The sequence below is a fragment of the Numenius arquata genome, chromosome 5, assembly GCF_964106895.1.
Source record: "Numenius arquata chromosome 5, bNumArq3.hap1.1, whole genome shotgun sequence".
NCBI classification, from domain to species: domain Eukaryota; kingdom Metazoa; phylum Chordata; class Aves; order Charadriiformes; family Scolopacidae; genus Numenius; species Numenius arquata.
In genome coordinates, this window is record NC_133580.1 from 58,579,717 (window position 1) to 58,600,121 (window position 20,405).

A 20,405-nucleotide genomic window follows, 5' to 3' on the forward strand; every position below is an offset into this window, starting at 1 on the left:
GAACTGGGAGGCCAGAGGAAGGAAAAAAAATAAATCACCCTGTAATGACTATGACAGGAGATGGGAGGGAGATCTTCAGCATCAGAATCCAGATACTGAGTGTTACTGTGGTTAAAACAACATAACATAGCATAAAATTTGAACAGTGCTTAAGAGAAGAGCAACTGTTGTGACCTTAGCTAGGCCTTTGCTACACTCGCTTCTTGGTCTAATAAAACCCTTGTTCATTATCTGCATCACTGACAGGGAGTGATGTTAAATAAGTTCCATGACATGCACAAAATCTACACATGACTTCAAATAGACAGCAAATTCATGGAATAACTCAAGGAGACTGAGAAGTTGATAACAGGGTGTTTTACCAGGAATCGAATATGACTTTGTGGGAGAAGAGAAGAAACGCCTGTTTGTAGAGACTGGGATTTCAGGCAGAGGGATCAGGGACGTGCCTGTAGGTCCTTCCTGGAGCTCCCTGCCCCTCGCCTCCACCAGCAAGGGGATGAAAACCCTGCTAGCTGCCCGGGAGAGGGCACTGCTGCCCTGCTTTTAGGCTAATCTGAACCTTTCCATGTTTTCTACGGGAGAGAAAAAGCCGTTTCAGTCCTGCCTAGCCAAAGGAGTCACAGTGCATCCAAGAAGACCCTGCTCCTGTGATGAGAGACCCGGCTTGGGTAATTACAGACCTCACTCGGGTGATTAGAGACCCCGCTTGGATAATTAGAGACCCTGCACAGATAATTACGCTGCGCCCTCACTGTGACGGGAGCTGCTGCTGCACTGCATGGTTTAAAACATCATCAGCTCTAATAGTAAAAGCTTCCTTCTTGCTATCTATACAGAGTGCACTGCAGAATTAAGATGTTCAGAGGTAAATAGGCTGCACTTGTTTAAAAAAGAAGCCCAACAAGCAGCAATTAAAATTTCTATATCAGGAAGGCAGAGAGACCATAGAGACCAATTGCTGAAATACCAGAATCAAACGCTTGAAGTGCTACAGCTTAGGAAAAAAAAAAGTAGGTTTACAATGATCAAGGTGAAAATTGACCCTTTAATAATTGTGCATAATATGCCTGCAAAGTCACTTTTATCTGAGGTACACTGCATAACTGATGCAGTATTTTTCATCATGTACCAAAGGACAGCCTTTTAATTAGCAAAACGTATGTTCATTTTAAAAAGACAGAAAATTTTCATTTCATCAAAAGCTGTAAGATTGCTTAGTGGGGAAATTTATTACACAACACAGGTGCTCTGTACAGCCAGTAAGAACTAGCTGCTTTGCATAACAAGAATTCCCATAAGAAACGTAATAAGCATAACCAAGTCTGTTGGAAACAAAAGAGTGTACTTATGGGAGAAGACGACTAGAAACTGAAGTATAAAAAACAAAACAGTAAACTGTTTTTGTCTCATTCTTTCTAAAAATAATAATTTGAAATATGAGACAAACACAGAGAAATACATTTATAAAAAACTTTGTACAAATTTTAAAAAGCATACATAGACTCAGAAGTACTAAAATATAACAAGAGACCAAATGTAATCTTTTGACATACCAATAGCATCTGAAATCTGTTTACATATTCTTTACATTTCTATCTATTTTTGTTAGTCCAAAGCAGCAATCAAAAAATATGAGGACCTGATGCACCACATTTAGGGCTCTAAAGCAAATACTACATCACTACTGTAATGAAACGTTATTGACATACAGTGACCTGGGCAACCAGCCTAGTGTGGATCTGTTCTCCTACAAGTGCCCTTTCCTCAGGTATATTCCTAATCGAAAACTATCTCCCCTCCACATTCCCCAAGCAATCTGGAAGAGCTTACATTAAACACTTCTTTGTTCCCCCTTACCAAAACCCAGTGGGAATGTTTTATTATCAGCTAAAGGAAGTCAGGATTGATTCTTGGTCTGTAGCTAAAGCAGATTTCTCGGTTATTATGGATGTTCTTCGCTGTTGCTCGGTATAGCAGCTCAGTAAGTATTTATAGCTGCTGAGATTCCCCAGAAGAATGCTTTGGTACCCTGTGTTCTGGCAGCTCATACAAATGCTTTTACTACCTGTTGTCTCTTTTTTTTAGCATAATTGAGTTTTTCCTTGGTTCAGTCTCCCCTTCATGTGGGCTCTGTAACCCGTCTCTGAAAGAAATACACAAGAAAAATAAAACAAAATCGTAGACTGAGTTTTTCAAATGCTACAATTCTCTCTTAAACTAAATTAAGTTTGATAAAAGAGGAAAGGCGCTTGCTACATAATTACAACTTCTGCACTCGCTGGTTTCAGCTGCCTCTGTTGAGGCTGCCAAAACAAAGTTGCATAAAGATAAACGTTCCTTTGTTGGGTCCCTGTTCCCTACACACGTATCTCCTGTCGGCTGTGGGAAAGGAGTGTGTGAAAAGGGTTGATGCCATCAGGGAAAGGAGCCATCTCCTGAAGTCAGTCCCAGGCTGAGGTCACTCAGGGGATAAATACTTTTCCCCAAAGGCCTGTGGCTCCTGAGAACCAACTGTTTGCTTTGCCTGTCAACAGGATTTTCTCTGCTCAATATATCAAGCCCCAGTGACCAGCTGGCTGGTTTGATCTGCCCGTAGTAATCAGCTGGCATCTTTCAGGTTTGTAGCCATTTCTTCTCCTCTAGTTAGCACCCCAGCATAAGCCAACTGAAACATCTATCAAGAAAATAATTGTTAGAGCTGCTACTCTCATCAGCCAAAGACTGGCGCTTGCCTTTGTTCCTGAAATAAAGGTGGAAGTTGAAAGCCTAAATACCACAGACCATATTTTGGTTGCTACATGTCAGCCAAGTTCCATTGGATTCACTTGTCTCTGCTGATTTATGCTGTCTGTGACTCAGCTTTTGAAAAAAACTCATTAAAGGAAATTTGGAAACAGTATTTCTCATTTCTCTACCTAAAATCAAAGTTATTTATAAAATACATAACAGCACACATAAGCAAACTCAGATGGTTTTCCTAAATTTAAAAAAGAATATGGGGGAAAAAAAGCTCAAGTACATGTGAGAAGTAACTACTAAGGAAGAAGCTCAGCTATTATAGGTATTATATTTTGAGTTTGATTGACATACCCACTTATGAAGTAGATTTTGTACTGCATTTTATAAATAGTTTTTCACATACCATTTTTTTAGCCTCTACTGTACCTGCATAAGCCAGAAGTCGGTCCAGGGGGCTCTTGAATATTTTCATGAGAATCATCTTTGTCTGCTGATTCTGGTGACTGAAAGGTCTTTCTTTTTGACTTCGTTTTTTCCCCTGAATTGTCAAATGCATGTGGATTGAAAAAAAAAAAAAAAAGAAAAAAAGAATCACATATAGTAGAGCTTGTTTGGTTTTGATTAGTTACACTCTAACACTTCATACATACATGTTACTATTCCAAGGAAATCACTCCACTTTATATTATCTAGCATATTGGATTTTTACCACTGGTTAGTTCTCACAGAGCAGACCTTGAACTTTCACACTTGCTGAACAGTGAATTAAGTTTCCATGAGGTGCAACAGTTGAAAGCCCTATCATGTATTTTCTTAGCAAGTAATTGAAGGCTTGTTACTACCAGCAAACAAGAAAAGCCATTTCATAATTTTATATGATTTGAATCAAAACAATCTGATGTTAAAAAGTTGCTGTTTTTAGGGCCTTGAGCAAAGCTTCCACATGTGTCCCTGGGGTCACAGCGCCTACCAGGGCAAACAGCTCAGCGCGCCTGAGAAACAACCAACTGGGGGGAAAGACTTCAAAATTGTCCAGGTGAGTGAGCTGCTTTGCCCTTTTGGGCACCCATCTCCCCTTTCAGCATCTTTCAAATGTAACATCAATTGTTTCATTCTGATAATGACAGAAGAGTTGCATGGCTCAAAGGGTGAGAATTTTCATGCTCCAATCCTGATCCCAAATGTGGATCAGAGACCACAACTGATATTCTGACGGTTTGTCCCTAAGTATCTGTTGAATAACAAACTAGTCTAATTTGTTAAAACTGCAGTAAGCTCATATAAATATTTGAAGTTTCCTGATTCAGTAAGATTTTACTTTTGAGTGTGTGGTTGGGAAGACGATTCTTCCATTCTGCCAGGAGAATGAAAGCTAGGTGATTCAGCTCTGCTGTCCTCCCAAAGACTTCGTGATTGAGGTGAACAAAGTTGTTCCTAAAGAACACAATAAAGACATGAAAAATGATTTTGGTTTGAGCAAGGCAAAGCCTTACCTCAATGGACATAACACGATCTATTGGCTAAAGGGCTGCTCCAGAGTGAGGAATGGTGACACATTTGTGGCTGTGCTACTGGCAAGCTGGGTGACCTTGGAAGGTTGCCTTACTTTTCTACATCCCTATTAGGGAAATGGCACTGACTAAAAATCTCACCTGAAACTCCATTGTGTTATATTGCAAAATACGCACTGGTATGTGGAATTATGTGGGTTTTTTTAAACAATTCAGGATTGTACCAACCTGCTGGCTTGCTCCTTTTGGAAGGCTTCTTCTTCATAGCTATTGGAACTCGGGCCAGCACAGCCAACTCACTCACAAAGTCCTGCTCTGCTTCCTGCACACAAGGATAAACCAGGAGTCAGTAAACACAACACAGCTTGATTCTGGGTTATGTTATTCTACATGTGGCATGACAAAAAAGGCATTTGTCATTGCAGAAACACAGGAAACAATATGGCTAGCATCAGGGAAGCATTTCCTACAAGACAGTGGTGAATCTTAGCACTGATTTCAACTAGGACAGCAAAGAGACCCTTACAACCTGTCCGATGTTTTTGCTATGGACTGCTTCAGATCCGTGAGTCATTTAACCCTGATTTACCTGCAGCTGATTCTCCAACTCAGTTTCTAGGTGATGAAATCCCAGCAGCTTCTGTTTCAGAGACTCCAGACGAATTTGCTGCTGCAGTTCAAACTGAGCCAAAACCTTCTTTTGCTGCAGCACCACCCTGATCAAGAGAAATTTAAAAGTACTGATGTTGTTCAGTTAAAGGGACAAATACAATCCTGGCAAAGTGTATTTAGAAGATTTTGTAGAGAGAAAGACTCATTAAAAATATATTGTCCCATCCAGCTTCCGCTGGTACAAAAAAATTTGCTGTAGATTTTTAGACATATTTACCTATTCTAATAACCTGCCTTGGCTCCCCATGGGATACCAGATCCTTTTGGAGGTAGGAATTACAGCAGGAGTTTGGGTTGGACTTTGGAAGCTGAAGTTCAGCCCTAATGTTGAAGTCTGCTTTCAAAACCGTTGTATGTTTCTAAAGTCAGCTTTGCTGTCTGCTTGCCAAAGAGACAAGCTGTTAGAAGATCAGGTGTGAGGATAAGGGATTAAGAATTAGGTATTTAACTGAGAGCTATTCAGTACCAGATTGACAGTCAGCCAGAAACATGGTAATTCAAAATTTGGCAACTGGGAGCATTGACAACTATATTCTTCACTTGTTTTATTTTGCTCGTTAAAGATTAATATTAATATAGCAGAACCTGAATGGCTGCAACTTTGCTGAATCTGTATTACTTCTCTTGCCCGATCGACCTTGAAGCAATGCTGTCAATCAGCCATCACATTCCTCAGGGAAGGAGATAACACAAATTGTTTCTGACATCTACACAAAATGAAGTTGCTATTGTAATGGCCAATGCTTACAGAAGGTTAGCTTTCAAAAATTGCTTTTTGAACTCTCTCTCATAACCTTGCACAATGGGCAAAAGGAAATAAACCAATCTATGTTGAGTTTAATAGGAGTTAGACAAATTAGTGGTAATTTTGCCATTGATTTACACAGGACTGGGGTTTGACCGTAAAAGAAATCATAATGACAATAGTAATCAAACACATTTTCCTAACGATTATGAGACAAGCTTAGATATTGAATAGTTAAATTCTTCAATACAGTATTTCTGTTTGCATGAAGGCCAATTTGATTGTATTTTGTTGGAAGACACTAGACCAGATTATGGGAGAAAAAACTGAGACAACAGTTAGAAGTGAATTTATATTGATAATGAATTAACTAACAGATCTTTTATGAAACTCTTTATTACATGAATCCATCTCTATACTCATTCAAACAATGAAAAAGAGGAAGTGGGCAATGATTTCTTTCAATTTAGAAGTAACAGAATATCTAAAAAAAGAATTAGCCTCTTTACAATGTCAAAATTGCAGATGCTGTGCTGTTCTGGATAATAAAATGTAGTCATAATTGTACTACATAAATGTATCATGTGTATACCAAGTCGCATAGCTTTTTATGACAACTTACTCCTTTGGAATTACAATGCTTTCTGGACTCTAAGTTTCATAGAGTCAGTAATGGATTAAATATAATTTTTATTTAATTAACATTTGAGGGATTCCACTCTAAATTTAGTGCAAGTAATCTTGACTGTCCAAGGCATTCACTAAAATCATCTTGCCATTTTGAGTACAATTTACGCTTCAAACATTTTCTCCTCATTATGGGATATGTTTACTCAACAGCAAACAAACACTTTTGATGTTCAAAGCGGAAAGATGGAATGTAATGAATTAGACAGCATTGGTTCCCATCCTACATTTATGTTTAATTTCTTTTAAAATTTGGCATATGGTTTGGCATTGTTTTTCATTCTCTCTTTTCAAACTGTCTATGTATAGTTTTTCCGTCTGTAATTAATGAGTATAAAGAAGTTTATTTAATAAGAAAGTAGTTCTCCGAGATCAAAGAGAAGACATAATTTGGCAACAGATACTTCTCTTCCATCAAAGACAAATATAAAATGCAAACCCAAGGAGTTTATTCAGCTAGACATTATGTAGATCTGCAAACACTCACAACATTTAAACGGAGTCAGCAGTGCTGCTGCCTGCTTTTACCTTTGATGGACTGTGGATGATACGTTCAGGAGGCCTTTGGTCTGGCTTTCTTTCAATGCCAATTCAACCTCTTGTTTCTTCTTAAGTCTGTTCCTTTCACCTCTTTCTGCTGAAATAATGTTTTTGTAAAATCTTCTGCTCAAAATTACAAACTTGTGGCAACCTTACCATTTATGTTTTGCATCAGTACAAATCAATCCCTGTTGTAGGTAGTCTTTCCAAAGTTAGGGTCCTTAGGGATATCAAGTACTTCTTGATATCTTGCTCTGCCACTGTGATCTGCTGCATATACAATAGTTTGTGCATCATTTAACTGAGATGGTAATGTCACCGAATTCCTATTCGTATCTACTTTTCCCACTAGGCTAACTGATTAACATGGAATTCAAAGTAGAAATTTTACGAAAAGACCTTAATACCCTGTAATACCTAAGCGAAAAATGCAATATAAAGAAAACCTCCACTTGGAGGCCACTTAGTCCTGGGAATGTGTAATTTCACTAGATCTCCCCTCATTTGATGGCGAAGTATTCTGGGTACTTTTGCATATGCTTACACTCTGCGAGTAACTCGGTGTATATCTGCTGACCAGGCTCCTGACTCTTGCCCCTGAAGTCCTGCCTGGCAGCACGGCTTGGGGCAGGTCTGACAGGTAGGACAGATAGGTTTCCTTGCACCACTGCTTTTAAATAAAACACAGGAGGAGGGAGATAAATGGGTACGCAACTGATTAGGGTACATAACATTCATTTGGGGAGTATCTGACCTTTTCTGAATGCTCCAAGAGGCTGACAGGCACTTACCCTATCAATGGCATCATCAGGGAGTAGTTACTGAATGTACTCTAGGCTGGGCTGCGCTGAGCTGGCTGGGCAAGGGGAGGTACTCTCCACCATTCTTCCCTGTGGTTGTGCCAGACAGACCATAAATTCAGATTTACTAGGCCAAGGGATGCCCAAAGAAGCAAAATCCTCTAGCCTGGCATTAAGCACAGTCACTGGGAGAGAAAAGCCCAGCATTATGGTCCTTACTCCCAGTTATCTACCACTGAATGAAGTACGTAAGAAATTTCCCATGTGGCCATTCTATCCCCAGGGCTATCAACCAGTAGGTGGCTCTATTGCCAACACTCTTTCTTCTGAAACTATTTGGTGAGGAAGATGACACTCTCAGTGTGGTGATCATGCTTGGAGAACACCTAACTGATCAGTCCCTTCAGGAAAGGAAAAAACATGCACGTTCTGTCTCCTGGCTGAGCTTAGATGGAAAGCAGTTGGCTGGCTCGCAGGGCTTAGGGTGTCCTGGCTGTGCCCCAGAGCAGAACTCCAGGCTGTTAAGAGTCACAGAGAGAAATTTAAGTGCTTTTGGGTCCAACACAGCGGCTGAAATGAAAAAGGAATGGGGTTCAGCATCACAAATTCAGACTTACCTTAAAGAAGGACTTATGTGTACGAAAGCATCAAAGCACCTTATTAGATAGTAGTGCTCACTCTCAATATAAAAAGCACTGACAAAGCTGAAGTAGTTATCTGTTGACACCAGAAATCTCAGCTGGTCTTCAGCATGCCCATGTAGCTTTGAAATACTTTTTCACTGTAGCAGTTTGTTTGATCTGTGAATTTCAGCTGGGTTTCTCTCTGGCCACCCAAATCTAAAACACTCCAGCTTTTATTACCAACATAAATGCTCTCATCCACGCTCACGCCTGTAGGCAGTAGAAAGATTTTCTTCAGTTGCGAAGAAAATGTGCTCTGCTTACACATGTCATTTTCTTCCTTTTAGTTCAAGGAACACCACCACTGAAAAAATAATATATCCACCCAAGCTCTAGGAGAAAAAATAATCTAAATGAGCCATTACCAGAAATCTGACAGTTTTAGTGACTGGTATTCTACGTCTTACAATCTAATTGGGAGACCAGTTGAGACCAATAACAAAACACTGATGAAGCAGAACGTTCAAGTATGTAATGACATCCATCTCAGCTCAGATCAGAGGTGCATTCTGGAACTGGCTTCAGCATTAATTCCTGCTTAAAGGAACTCAAATCAAAGGGATTTTAGACTCTGTAGTTGGCTGAATCAGGGACAAAGAAGTTTTTAGAGGGACTTTGTCAGAACTTAAGTAACCAACTGCCTTGCTAGCTGTCACTGTCTAAAATACAGATTGTCAAAAATTCCCACGCAATTTTTGTCTAACCCTAGCACTTCAGCTTCCGATATTAAAGTCTTCAAGGTTCACAACAGGGCAGTGCAGAACAGATTGGTTCTGTCTTATAACCAGTGAGCATATCTAGCTCCTAACTGGGGCTCACAAATCCTTCCTACCCACTCATCTCTGGACCTCAGCCTGTTCCTCTTCAAAAACTCTCTTCCGTGGTTAAAGAATCATTTATATTTAAAATTATTAACTCTATTTTTAGAAAAAAACATTCATTCCATGTGTCTCAAATACTTAGCCTCTGATGATATTGCCATTTTGCTAACTTGCTAACTTGATTTAATGCCAACAACCTTCACCCAGGGGAAGGGAGAATATTTACGAAAGAAATCAATAATCACAGTATGGTTTTGTTCTCCTGTCCTGAAGGAACTGAGCAATTAAGAATAATGCCAGGAGAAACTGCCTGTATTTATGTGAGATCCAGCAATTATAAACCTCTTCAGCAGTTTTACAACCTGTAAGAGGGTCATGGTTGACAGCTAAGAAACAATGCAGTAGCTCACACAGCGTTCCAGGATGGACATGCTTGGCTTTTTGGTGTCTCCTCTAATCCATTTCTTCAACTTCAGAGACAACAACTTTTCATTGAGCCAATAAAAGGAATGAATATAAGAATCCACTCCCTAAAGCTGAGAGCAGTGACCGCAGAGGAAGCAGACTGTCTGCTCATGATGTTTATGTTTTCTAACATGGGAGCAGGGATTGAAAATGCAGATCTCCTCTCTTCTAGGGAAAAGATTCAGCTTGTAAGCACCCTCTCTCTCCCCCTAAGAATATTTGATTCATTGATTCATTTTATTTGCATAAATTATTACGCAAAGTTGGACAGTGTTTATGGTAGATGTTGGTTGTACAACTAAATACTTGTACAACTATTTGCTTTCTAAATTCTTCTGCCTTGTGTTGAGGTTTGCAGCACCAGAAAATCAGCGGCTGGTGTTTGTGACTATGGTGGTATCTCTGATCTTAGCTTGGGAAACCAGAGTTCATGGTTAAAATATAATCTCCAACACTGGGCCATCATGCTGTGTGTGTCTGTACCAAACTTTGACTAATAGGGTCCTGCATCTGTGGCTGCCATTCAAGTATTTATTAATAACAGTTCTACCATTTCTCCTTCAAAGATGGAAATGGACATACACATTGATTTTGCTTTGTTGTTTGCTTTAAATAACAGATATCTTATGTTTAAAAGCAATCTTTACAGTAATAAGAAAATTAATTTATCTGTTAAAAAACAAGAATTATGTTATAGTTATAGATATCATACGTACCTTGTAAGGATTTCAGTTGTTGAAGCTTTTTCCCTTCATAGCCTTCTGTGATTTTTCCTAATTGCTGATAGTAGTTTTGCACCAGCCTATTGATATTATTGCTGGTCCCGTACACGCTTTCTACAGCAGCTTCCACCAGTCTCTCCTGCATTACATGGTAAAAGTCACAATTCAGTTTACAAGTCAAAAACTGAAGTGTTTTGATCTGACTAAAACTGAAGACCCAATCTAATTTTTTATGTTCACACATTGTGAATTTTGTGCTTTAAAAATGTGGCAGGCTAGGATGCTGGAAAACAGGTATTTCTATTCATCCGTGGAACATTTCAACATGAAAAATTACACTAAAATCTTTCTAATGTGCTTCACCTCCACCTAAGAAGGGGCCATTCCTCTATCTGCTCAACCTCTATAGCCCATTTTACATGTCAACCAGACTGCCAGCAAAGTAAATCAATATATGTGTATCTCTACTACAACTTTCCATTATAGAGAAAATAAAAATATTTACTTTGGAACAATTTTATTAGCCTATGAAGCAAGTTGTATTTTTATTTAATTACTTATCTATGAATTAATATTAAGCTGTTAATACACGAATACTATTGGCTAACCATAAAACCTTCATCAAAAGATAACTACCTCCATTTCTTCCTCATTTGTTATTCTCTGTCATCAAGAGCTCTCTCAATTTTTTTTTATGTTCCGGGCTTATTTTATGTTCTTGGCTTAATAAAACCTGTTTTGCTGCTATAGCAAATCACTAGAAAATACTGTACTTCTATGTAAGTATTAATTTGTAAATACTTCGCAAGGTATCTTCAGTTTTAACGCAGGTTGTAATGGTCTCCTGATGGTACTTCTAGGCATAGGGTAATACAGAAATGAAACTGCCTTCCATTTCAGCAAGGTGCTACTCATTTTATTTGGAAAACATTTCCATACCTTGAAGTCCTGCCCATCATCTGAACTCTTTTTTCCAGCTTCCCGTCGTGCATGCTGCAGCAGTGTCTGCCCAATAACCTGCTCCATGTGCTGCTGAAGATACTGAAGAGCCTCTTGGATTTCTGTGACTAGTTGCTGGTGAAACTCTAAATGGGTTTGCTGCGTTTCTTCCTCGAGCTTCTCCTCCTCTTCCAGAATGTGGGACTCCTGGTAATCAGACAAAAAGATATCACTGCCATTTAAATGCATTGACAAACTTAGCTTCACTTTAAAAGTAAGTCCTACATCCATTCAGAATAACACACTGTTTTAATACTTAGAATAATCTAATTTCCAGACGAAGTTTATGTGCAGTTAACGTATCTGTCTGCAACAAACTATTGCCTCTGTCATGCTATGTACCAAAATTCTAGTTGACAGGATCCCTTGGGTGGGGGCCCTGAAGGGCAAAGGGGTCTGAGAAAGCTGGACATTCTTCAAGAAAGAAATCTTAAAGGTGCAGCAGTCGGCCATCCCCATGTGCTGAAATACAAGCCAGCAGGGAAGAAGACTGGCCTGGCTGAACAGAGAGCTTTGGCTGGAACCCAGGGGAAAAAAGAGAGTTTATGACCTTTGGAAGAAGGGGCGGGCAACTCAGGAGGGTTACAAAGATGTATACGCTCACCAGACAGACCTGTTCTGTCTTCCTTATATGTATTAGTCTTTTACAGATTGCCTTCTATTGAGTTGCCGATGTCCCTCTTATTTTAATATTCTTATTTAAGGCTAAATGAGATTAAATTACGCTGGGGGATTTGACAGTACCTATTTGATGATCTTAAAGATCGCTTCCAACCTAGGCGATTCTGTGATTCTGTGATTCCCTCTTGGAAATAAGAAATGCAAGTAGGAAAAGAACCTGCTCTGCCCCCATTCATCTGTGGAAAATAATGATGTCCTTATTAATGCTGGGTTGTTCTGACATGTCTTTATTTATAGTTCAGGCATATGTTTTTGATGGGTTTTTTAATACAGTTGGAATGTCATTAAATCATTTCTCTTTTTTTTTAAGAGACCCAACGTCATTCTATCCTGTCCCAGCTAGGATTCTTTAGTGTTGTTTTACATTTTATATGAAAACAACAGATAGACATGGCACTGCATACCAGTTTAAAATTGGCACAAGTTCAAATTGAGTTTAGTTCAAACAACATAGTGTATCTAAAACTCTGGTGGAGCGTCCGTAAATTAACTTTTCCTTAACTTCTTATACATTAGTTCTGGTTTTGGAGGTTGTTCATAACATTTTTTTTCTCTCTGACTTTTCACAACTCCACACATAGGCCCTACTTCTTTGGCAGCCGGAATCTTACATGTGTAGTTTTAGGCACCTCCTTGTGAGGTGGGTTTTAGCTGGCCTTGGAATGAGGCTGTAATGGAGAGAGGCCAAAGGAACAGTACTACCTTTTCTGTCAGGAAACAGAGTGATTGCATCAATTAACATCCCTGTGGGAGCTAAGTGAGAGGGAGTAGGGGAAAGCACATAACAAGAGGAATGCAATCATATGCATTTGTATTTTATTTTATATTTCATTTCTCCTGAAAGTTAATGAGATTTTGAGATTTTCACACTTAACAGGAACTACTTTAATAGACGTATCAAATATGAAAATGGCAGCAGACAAAATTTCCTTATTCCTCTTCCAAGTGGAGAATTAGGGTTTGTATTATGCAAATCAGAATTAGAGGGATGCACAACTAATTACAAAGACACAGCATGGAGCACAGAGCTGCAAAGTGTTGGATGACTTCAACCCGTACGTGCAGCAGCAGTGGGTTGGGAAGGGGCTATCACTGACACCCGCTAGGATGGTCTTCTGAGGTTGAAATCTGAAATTCAGTGTTGTTCTAGGTAAATATCCAATGCAGATGAGTAAATAACCAACAACACTTAATGGATTAACCCTAAAAAACACAGTCACAAACAGATTTGAAAGCGGCCTGAGGGAATATCAAGTCTAAAAATCCCTTGAACTTTCTTCCATCTCCTTTATCTACAGGAGCCAGATTATTTGGAAGGATGTCAGGGGAGTGGATGCTGAGCATCTCATGGACAGAAAAGAAATTAAAAAGAATGAAAAATGATGACAGTATAGAACTCCCTCTGGTGGAGGGAAGAATTTCTTCTGATGCTCAAGTAAGAACTTTTCAAGTGCATATTACGATCCCTAGCAGAATTAGTAGGAATTTATCTTACCCTGAAGCAGTAACTTGTGTAGAAGTCCTTTATACATGTCAGCATTCCGTCTTTCATTAGTATTTTCATATGATACAAATAGCTAAATAAGCTTATTATGATAACATATATCACATATAGCTAGCCAGTAGATAAAGTACTAGAGAATTTAAAAAGTCTGTGTAAAGTAAAACAGGCACACTCAGTGACCCCCTGTGTCGGCAGTGGGTGTATCTTTGACAGAGAATATTTTCCTTCCTATTTGGAACTTGAACATTTTTATTTTTTGAGATCTTCTACGGCTGCTTCTAATGCCAGACATCATAGCATATGAGACTTCTGGAGATAAACCACCCAGGCACTGTACCTACCACTGCCTTCTGTAGCTGCCACTGGTCCTCATCTTGGCAGGGGGAGGATCCCTTCTGCAGGGTATGTTGCACTCTCAGCTCCTGAAGCAAGCTCTTCTTTCGGGACATTTTCATGCGGGCCAGGGCTGCCATTCCAACTCTTCGGAGGGTTAACCTTCTGAATACTGAACACAGCAGAAGTCGGTGTTTTTGCACTATCAAGTTAACAGACCTGTAAAAAGGACCATTAAAAATCAATCAGATAAGTTGTCTGCTAATTTGGCACACCTGCGTTCAGCAAAGTCATTGCTCAAAGATGACAAGAGCTACTATTCATTCTGTGCAATGTCTTCTCATACAAAGTATGCTTGGAGAGATGCTCAGGTGTAAAGAATGGTACTGCTGTGATAGACTTCCAGTTCTGTCACCCTGAAATTAAATTAAAATAAAACTAGGAAGAGAGAGAGATAAATAATCACCTATAATTACAAAATAAAAGCTTTTTTTAATAGGAGACTTGAAATAAGATGAAAAATGAATGTAATTAGAACTACAGGAAAGTTATTTCAAGGACAGCATATCTTGGATTATCAATGAGGCACACTCTGAAGAGATAGTGAAGAGGCTAGTGTTAGCTAGTAGGGCAGACAAGGCTGAAGCAAGTTTTTGGTAAATTTTAAACAGGAGAGCAAATTTTGAAGTTGATTCTGGACCAGGTGAGTGAAATCTGTGTGCACATTTGGGATGACATTGTCTGTGTCTGTATCAAACTTGTGTGTTTGTGGTAAAGCACCATGAGCTCTCTAGATATCTAATGCTGGGAAACACTGAAGTCAGAGACGGTGAAAATGTAAGGTTGAACTGAAAAGTAGAGCCAAAATAAAGGAGTGCAATGGCAATATTACCAGTACTCCAAATAGAAAAGTCTTCAAATGCTTTGATCTTCGGTAATGTGAAGACTGTGGTGAATGAGGTAATTTGATATCTTAATCAAAACAAGGTAGATAACACAGAATTGTGTTTTTGAGATGTATCTCTATCAAAGGGATGTTTAGCTGTATAAAGATGAGATAAAACTAAAGGTTTTCTCAGTGAATACAGACAGAGAATGCAAGAGAGGAGTCATTATCATGCAAAGCAATGGTCAGTGATTTCAATAGCAGAAAGCAAAGGTAGAGCTGAACGGTGCTAGACTGAACATTTTATCTTGAAGAATATCCAACTCCAGTGTGACATACAGAGTGGAAAGAGAGGCTGGTTCAAGATTAGAATCACTTACAAACATAGGAGCAAATACACAGAAAGCACAACACGTCACAAACCACAGAAGACGCTATTTTTTTATACCTGCCAGGAGTCACTGTATCTCCGAGGTTTTTTAATTTGTTTTTGATACTCAGACAAAAAACTAGAGTAACTGCCTCTCGGTCTGAAGGTGCTCATAATCCCTCAACACTGCTTTCACAATGTAATGTACACAAGCTTTTATCTGTGCATGCAGCAGTGCGGTGCTTACCACTGCTTACTGATAAAAGCAAACTTACTCATCACTGAGGCCTCCTAGTCTGCTTACGACACCTTGAATTATCTTCTCTTGTTTCTCAGACAGGTGCTTTTGCATCACAGCAGACAGAGCATATTCCTTTATCCATAGCTAAAAGCAGGAGAAAAGAATTACAACCGTAAGATACTCTGATTTCAGTCATTCTAGTCACCACATTACAAAACAGGGGTTTATTTGATGTTATTTTGCTAAAAACAATCATCCCCCTCTTTCAAGAAACAAACTCATGCTGAATTAAAATTATTGTACTTAGATCGACGATCAAAGCTCACTGAAAAGAAAGGGAGGCTTTGCACTGGTTTGGATCAGCCCTGAGCTGTGTCTCCTACAGATTTTCCAGTTTCAGCAACAGAGGAACAAGACAAAAAGAAAAATATGGCACAAAATATTGCATCAAAGCTTATCAGTAGGTTGCAGTGGGCTTTTTGTTTGGGTTTTTTTCACTAGTAGAGAATGCAGTTTTTATTTTCACTGAACAAAATAAAGATATTGTCTTCCATCACACTTCTGTATATAGTACACAGTGCTAATAGTTAGAAATTGAGATTGTATGATTAGGTTTATGGACTGCAACTTTACCGCTCCTTCAGGGTGATATTTATATCAAAGAATTTAATCTTTAAATGTTTTGATGGATTTGCCATTAGACTGTAAACTTTTGGAGATATAGACTTAAGATTTTTGTTTATTGCCAGAAATTAATGAATAATAAGCCATAAGATGAAATGGTTGTAAGGCCCAAACTCTATTACCGTGAGATGAAGAGTATATTTTATGCTACACTGGCAGTTGGATAAATGCAGGCTGCCTGCAGATATATGCAGAGCCCTAAATTAAATATAATACTCAGGCTTTCTGACAGCTTCACTTCATGTTCTAGCCTTATTCAGAACATGAGGGGCTAAATTTTGTATTATTGCAGACAGCAAGGTTTCACTAGATCAATATTGTCTAGCAAAGAATTAGATGTGTAATTGCACAATTGTTAGTGTTAGGAACTAGGAGGGCTACTGGGCGTTCCTACTGGATTTGATAGTCTTTTCCTTGGGAAGCAATGATCTGTGCAGAAGAGAGGCTTTATCTGTGAGCACAGAATGAACTCCCCTGGGAAGTGCAGAACATCAGATACCACATCATCTTTGGCTTTAAAATAAAAACGTACTTCTTCCTTGGATACCACCTTCTCTGTAGTATACACAGCAACACACGTAACCCAGCCCTCTCCGTGCAGAAAACCTTACCAAAACACATACTCCCGAAAAGGGTGCTGGGGAAGGATGGGCAGGCAGTCAACAACAGGTGACAGATGGAAAACGTGCAGCTGAGCATGAGAAGCACAGCCCAACAGTCTGTACGGCACCGGGGAGCCCACCAGGCTGCTCTCAGGAAGAGCCATGGGACGTACCTGTGTAGCCAGACCCCAACTGATTCGAGTCCAGGCGATTCTTAAAACCACAGAGCACAGCTGAGCGCAGTGCCTTCTCTGACTGCACGCTGCAAGTGTCAAACTAAGGTCTATCAGGTCTCCAGGTGTCATCATGACAGATGGCAAATACTTGCTTGAAGTAATAACTGTGTCAGTATTTCCCTTTAGCAGCTCTGTGGATGTGGCTTCCTAGTGTTTCACACCTCTCTGCACACGCCTAGTAGATCCATCACGTATTTTAATGTCTCTTTCAGCAGTTAAAAGAAGGGCTGAAAATGATCTTTTGCTTGCTAGAAGTGTTTTCATTTTCAGTGAAAGCCTGCCTGTGGCCCAGATGTGGTTTCCCATCATTTTTGGAGACCTGGTTATTCACGGAGAAGTTGCTCTTGAAGGGCCTCTGTCTGCACACTTACTGTCAAACAGCATGTGGATTAAATCTGATGTAGATCACCAAGATACAGAAGACAGGAGCTATTTTCTGAATTACAGTTGGAATAATAGATGATATAATATTGCAGACAACCACCCAAAATTTAGCACCTCTGCTGCTATCAGTATATTCTGTCCAAAAAGGCACTCAGAATGATAAAAAGACAGAACTGTACTTGCTGTTTACGTCTGTTTATGAAGAAATAGCTGAGTTCTGCAGTGGTGAACACTGAGTTTCTTTGAAAGGAAAAGAATGAGTCACCTTTTCCATCGTGAGTGCATTTAAGGTGAGCTGTAAGTAAAATTTATAAAATGTCTCTTCACCCCCCCTGAGACCAATCGAAAGCTCAGAATGCAGCAGAAAATCCCCTCGCACACAGTTATTAAACCGAGCAGTATAAGTACACCAGCCATATAAGTAGTAAGAGAACAAGTTGGAAAGGAGGAGAATTATTATGCATTTAAGATGGGATGATAAGTAAGGAAGACTGGGATTTGGACCAATACATTCCTGCTCCTGGGAATGGCCCTACTTTGCTCAGAGACAGGTCAGTACAGAGTGGAGAAGATGACACTGCTGCACAGACTCAGCAGCTGGAAGAGAGCTTGGGCTCTCTGATTCCTGAATTTAACCAGTAAAATCAGTGACAAAAGCATTATAAATGGGGTAGTAAAGCTCCAAGGAGCGTCTGGCTCCTTGAAAAGAAGAGCCATTCCAATCATGGTGAAAAAATGAGTATAAGATTAAGAGAAAGTGATAAAATACACATCATGTCAAAACTGATAAGCACATGCTGGTTTAGCTTTCTGAGTGTCAAGCAATGATGTGGGAATGGACAGAAATCTCCTCACCCCATTTTTTCTCTGTAAGCTTCTCACTGTTTTGCTTCCTGGCAACAAGTCCATTACAAGACTTTCTGGAGCACTGCAAACAGTGAGTATTACTCTCTGGCAATAAAGGTGAGGACAATGCCTTTGGTAGGTAATGAAACCCATAAAATATTTTGAGTTAGACGTCAGATAAACCAGCAAATTAGACCCAAGTAAGCTCACTCCTTTTTCTGCAGCTGTTTGACGTTTTTAGCACAGATTCTTAGGAAATCGAAGGAAAGCAATTTCTCCCTAACAGCCTGTAGATGGGGTGTGATGCACGCTGAATGCCAAGCAAGCCCCTCAGCCCAGTGCAGCAGGATGCTCCCTGCAACCCCTGCCCAGGCAGGAGAGCTCACCTACAGAATTCATGAGGTAGGGGCTATGTGGGAAAGTGGGAAAATCCTCAACATTTATTTTCATTAGTCATTTATTCTCATTTGCCTCACGCACATCCTCAAGCGTATAAGGCAAAAGTGAAATAGGAAACTGATTTTTTCTTTTCAATTGTAAAAGAGATTCTGTTCCCCAAAAGGACATCATATTCCAGATATGTATAAATACTTGGAAAGATAATCTCAAAAAAAATGCAATTTTGTAAGTAAATGCGAAAAATGTCTTTTTGAGCCACCTTGAAAAGCACATATAAATAGTCTGGTGAAAAGCCTTCTGGTGTTAGACTTCCCAAGTCTGCAAAGCAGGTGACTGTGTAACTCTTAATACAGTACATTTATCAAGAGGCAAACGGAAGACATACCTCCTGCTGGAAAAGGCCTGATAAATTAAGAGGCCTGTCAATATGAATGTTGATTTATGGATCTTCTGTCACATTCAGCACTGTAACACCTATGGAATCTCCTAAATGACATGATCACCTGTCACAAACGTCTGATCTCTCTTCTTTGCTTAAGGTAGAAACCAAGAGCTCTGTTTTGTAGGATGCAAATGCTGGCTTATTGCTTAAATGTACATGCTAATGTTTTGTATTATGAAAAGGGCCAAGAAATGCACTTCACATTTGAATGTAATATAGTGAGTTGTATGATGTTTTTCAGACTCATTTATACAGGAAAATCTGCCAGGCTAGCTTTGCTGGAATAGCTATCTTCCTGCATCTTCTCTTCAGAGATAGAGGAGATTTTTTTTCCAGTTCAGTTCAAAGCACTTCCAAAAAGCCACATGCATTAAGTTAAAAAAGCTACTTAAGCTCCTGCAAAGAATATCATCTTGAGGCATCATGTATTTTCCCACTAGGAGAAACGCTTGTCTCTTCTAGGAATTTATTCCACAGGATCACTCAACCTTAGGAAAGCTCTGTCTGCTGCTCAGGAAATTTTTATATTGAATAAGGCCCAACTGCAGTACAGGTGACCCAGAGACCAATGTGAGAGCTCTGTCATCACTACGTGAATTCCTCTATAGCTCAGTAATTACTGTTAATGAGGTCAGCAAACCCTTTATTCTTTTTTTTTTTCAGCTAGGAAGCCATCTGCTTTATATTATGAATGCTATAATACACTGAAAGTGATGGGAAGTCAACTTTCTGATTTAAATAATCTATGCTTGAGCATGACTGGAACATCTGAATTCACATACAATGAATCCATCATACAGTGCTGCCTAAAGAACTATTATCCTGCAACTGGCTGCTCACAATGAATTAATCCTTTTAATCCCTTGAAGAAAAAATCCCAAGGTGTGGTTTCTCCACTCAACACTGTGCCCAATGATAGTAACAGAGGAATGCCTAAACAGCATTTTTGACCAAAACTTTAGACTTGAGATCTCCCCCTGTGTCCAGAGTCTCCTAGCTGTTAAGCAACATCCTCTCTGGCCCTAAACAATGGCTGAGGTTCAACAGGACAGTGGAAGGACCAGAGCAGAGCTCTAACATGCACTCTGACTTCTGAGACTAATCATAAATGGCACACCAGAACCTCCTCCTTCTCTGTGGTTTTTAACGACAGCAGATACCACCACAGTGCTTTGGGCCCATGCAGTACGAAACATGCTTGTGCTGCACCTACTAGACCAGGCTGCTCAGGTCATTCGCATACAAGGAAAGGCAATTTGTGAACCCTCAGTGAATGTGAAAACAAATAGCAACTGAGAGGTTTAAGCTTCCCAAGTCAGGTGTTGAATCCAATCATTGATAAAAAGGGGTAAAATGAAAAAAAGTTGAGGTCAGATATTGTGTCATTAATCACTGAAGTTATGGGTGTGC

At 39.5% G+C, this 20,405-nt stretch overlaps 1 protein-coding gene across 1 annotated transcript in view; it reads right to left on the bottom strand.

The window, feature by feature from the left end:
* Positions 1–1,209: 1,209 nt before the first annotated feature.
* EVC (EvC ciliary complex subunit 1) overlaps positions 1,210–20,405 on the bottom strand; it is a 52,447-nt gene continuing 33,251 nt past the window's right edge. Inside the window, exons 13-21 of the mRNA XM_074147517.1 lie at positions 15,437–15,546; positions 13,914–14,124; positions 11,328–11,534; positions 10,383–10,527; positions 6,886–6,994; positions 4,843–4,969; positions 4,482–4,575; positions 3,169–3,280; positions 1,210–2,146 (exon numbers count right to left, since the gene is read on the bottom strand). Coding sequence (XP_074003618.1) covers positions 2,065–2,146; positions 3,169–3,280; positions 4,482–4,575; positions 4,843–4,969; positions 6,886–6,994; positions 10,383–10,527; positions 11,328–11,534; positions 13,914–14,124; positions 15,437–15,546 — 1,197 coding nt within the window. The 3' untranslated portion in view covers positions 1,210–2,064. The remainder of the gene's footprint in view (positions 2,147–3,168; positions 3,281–4,481; positions 4,576–4,842; positions 4,970–6,885; positions 6,995–10,382; positions 10,528–11,327; positions 11,535–13,913; positions 14,125–15,436; positions 15,547–20,405) is intronic.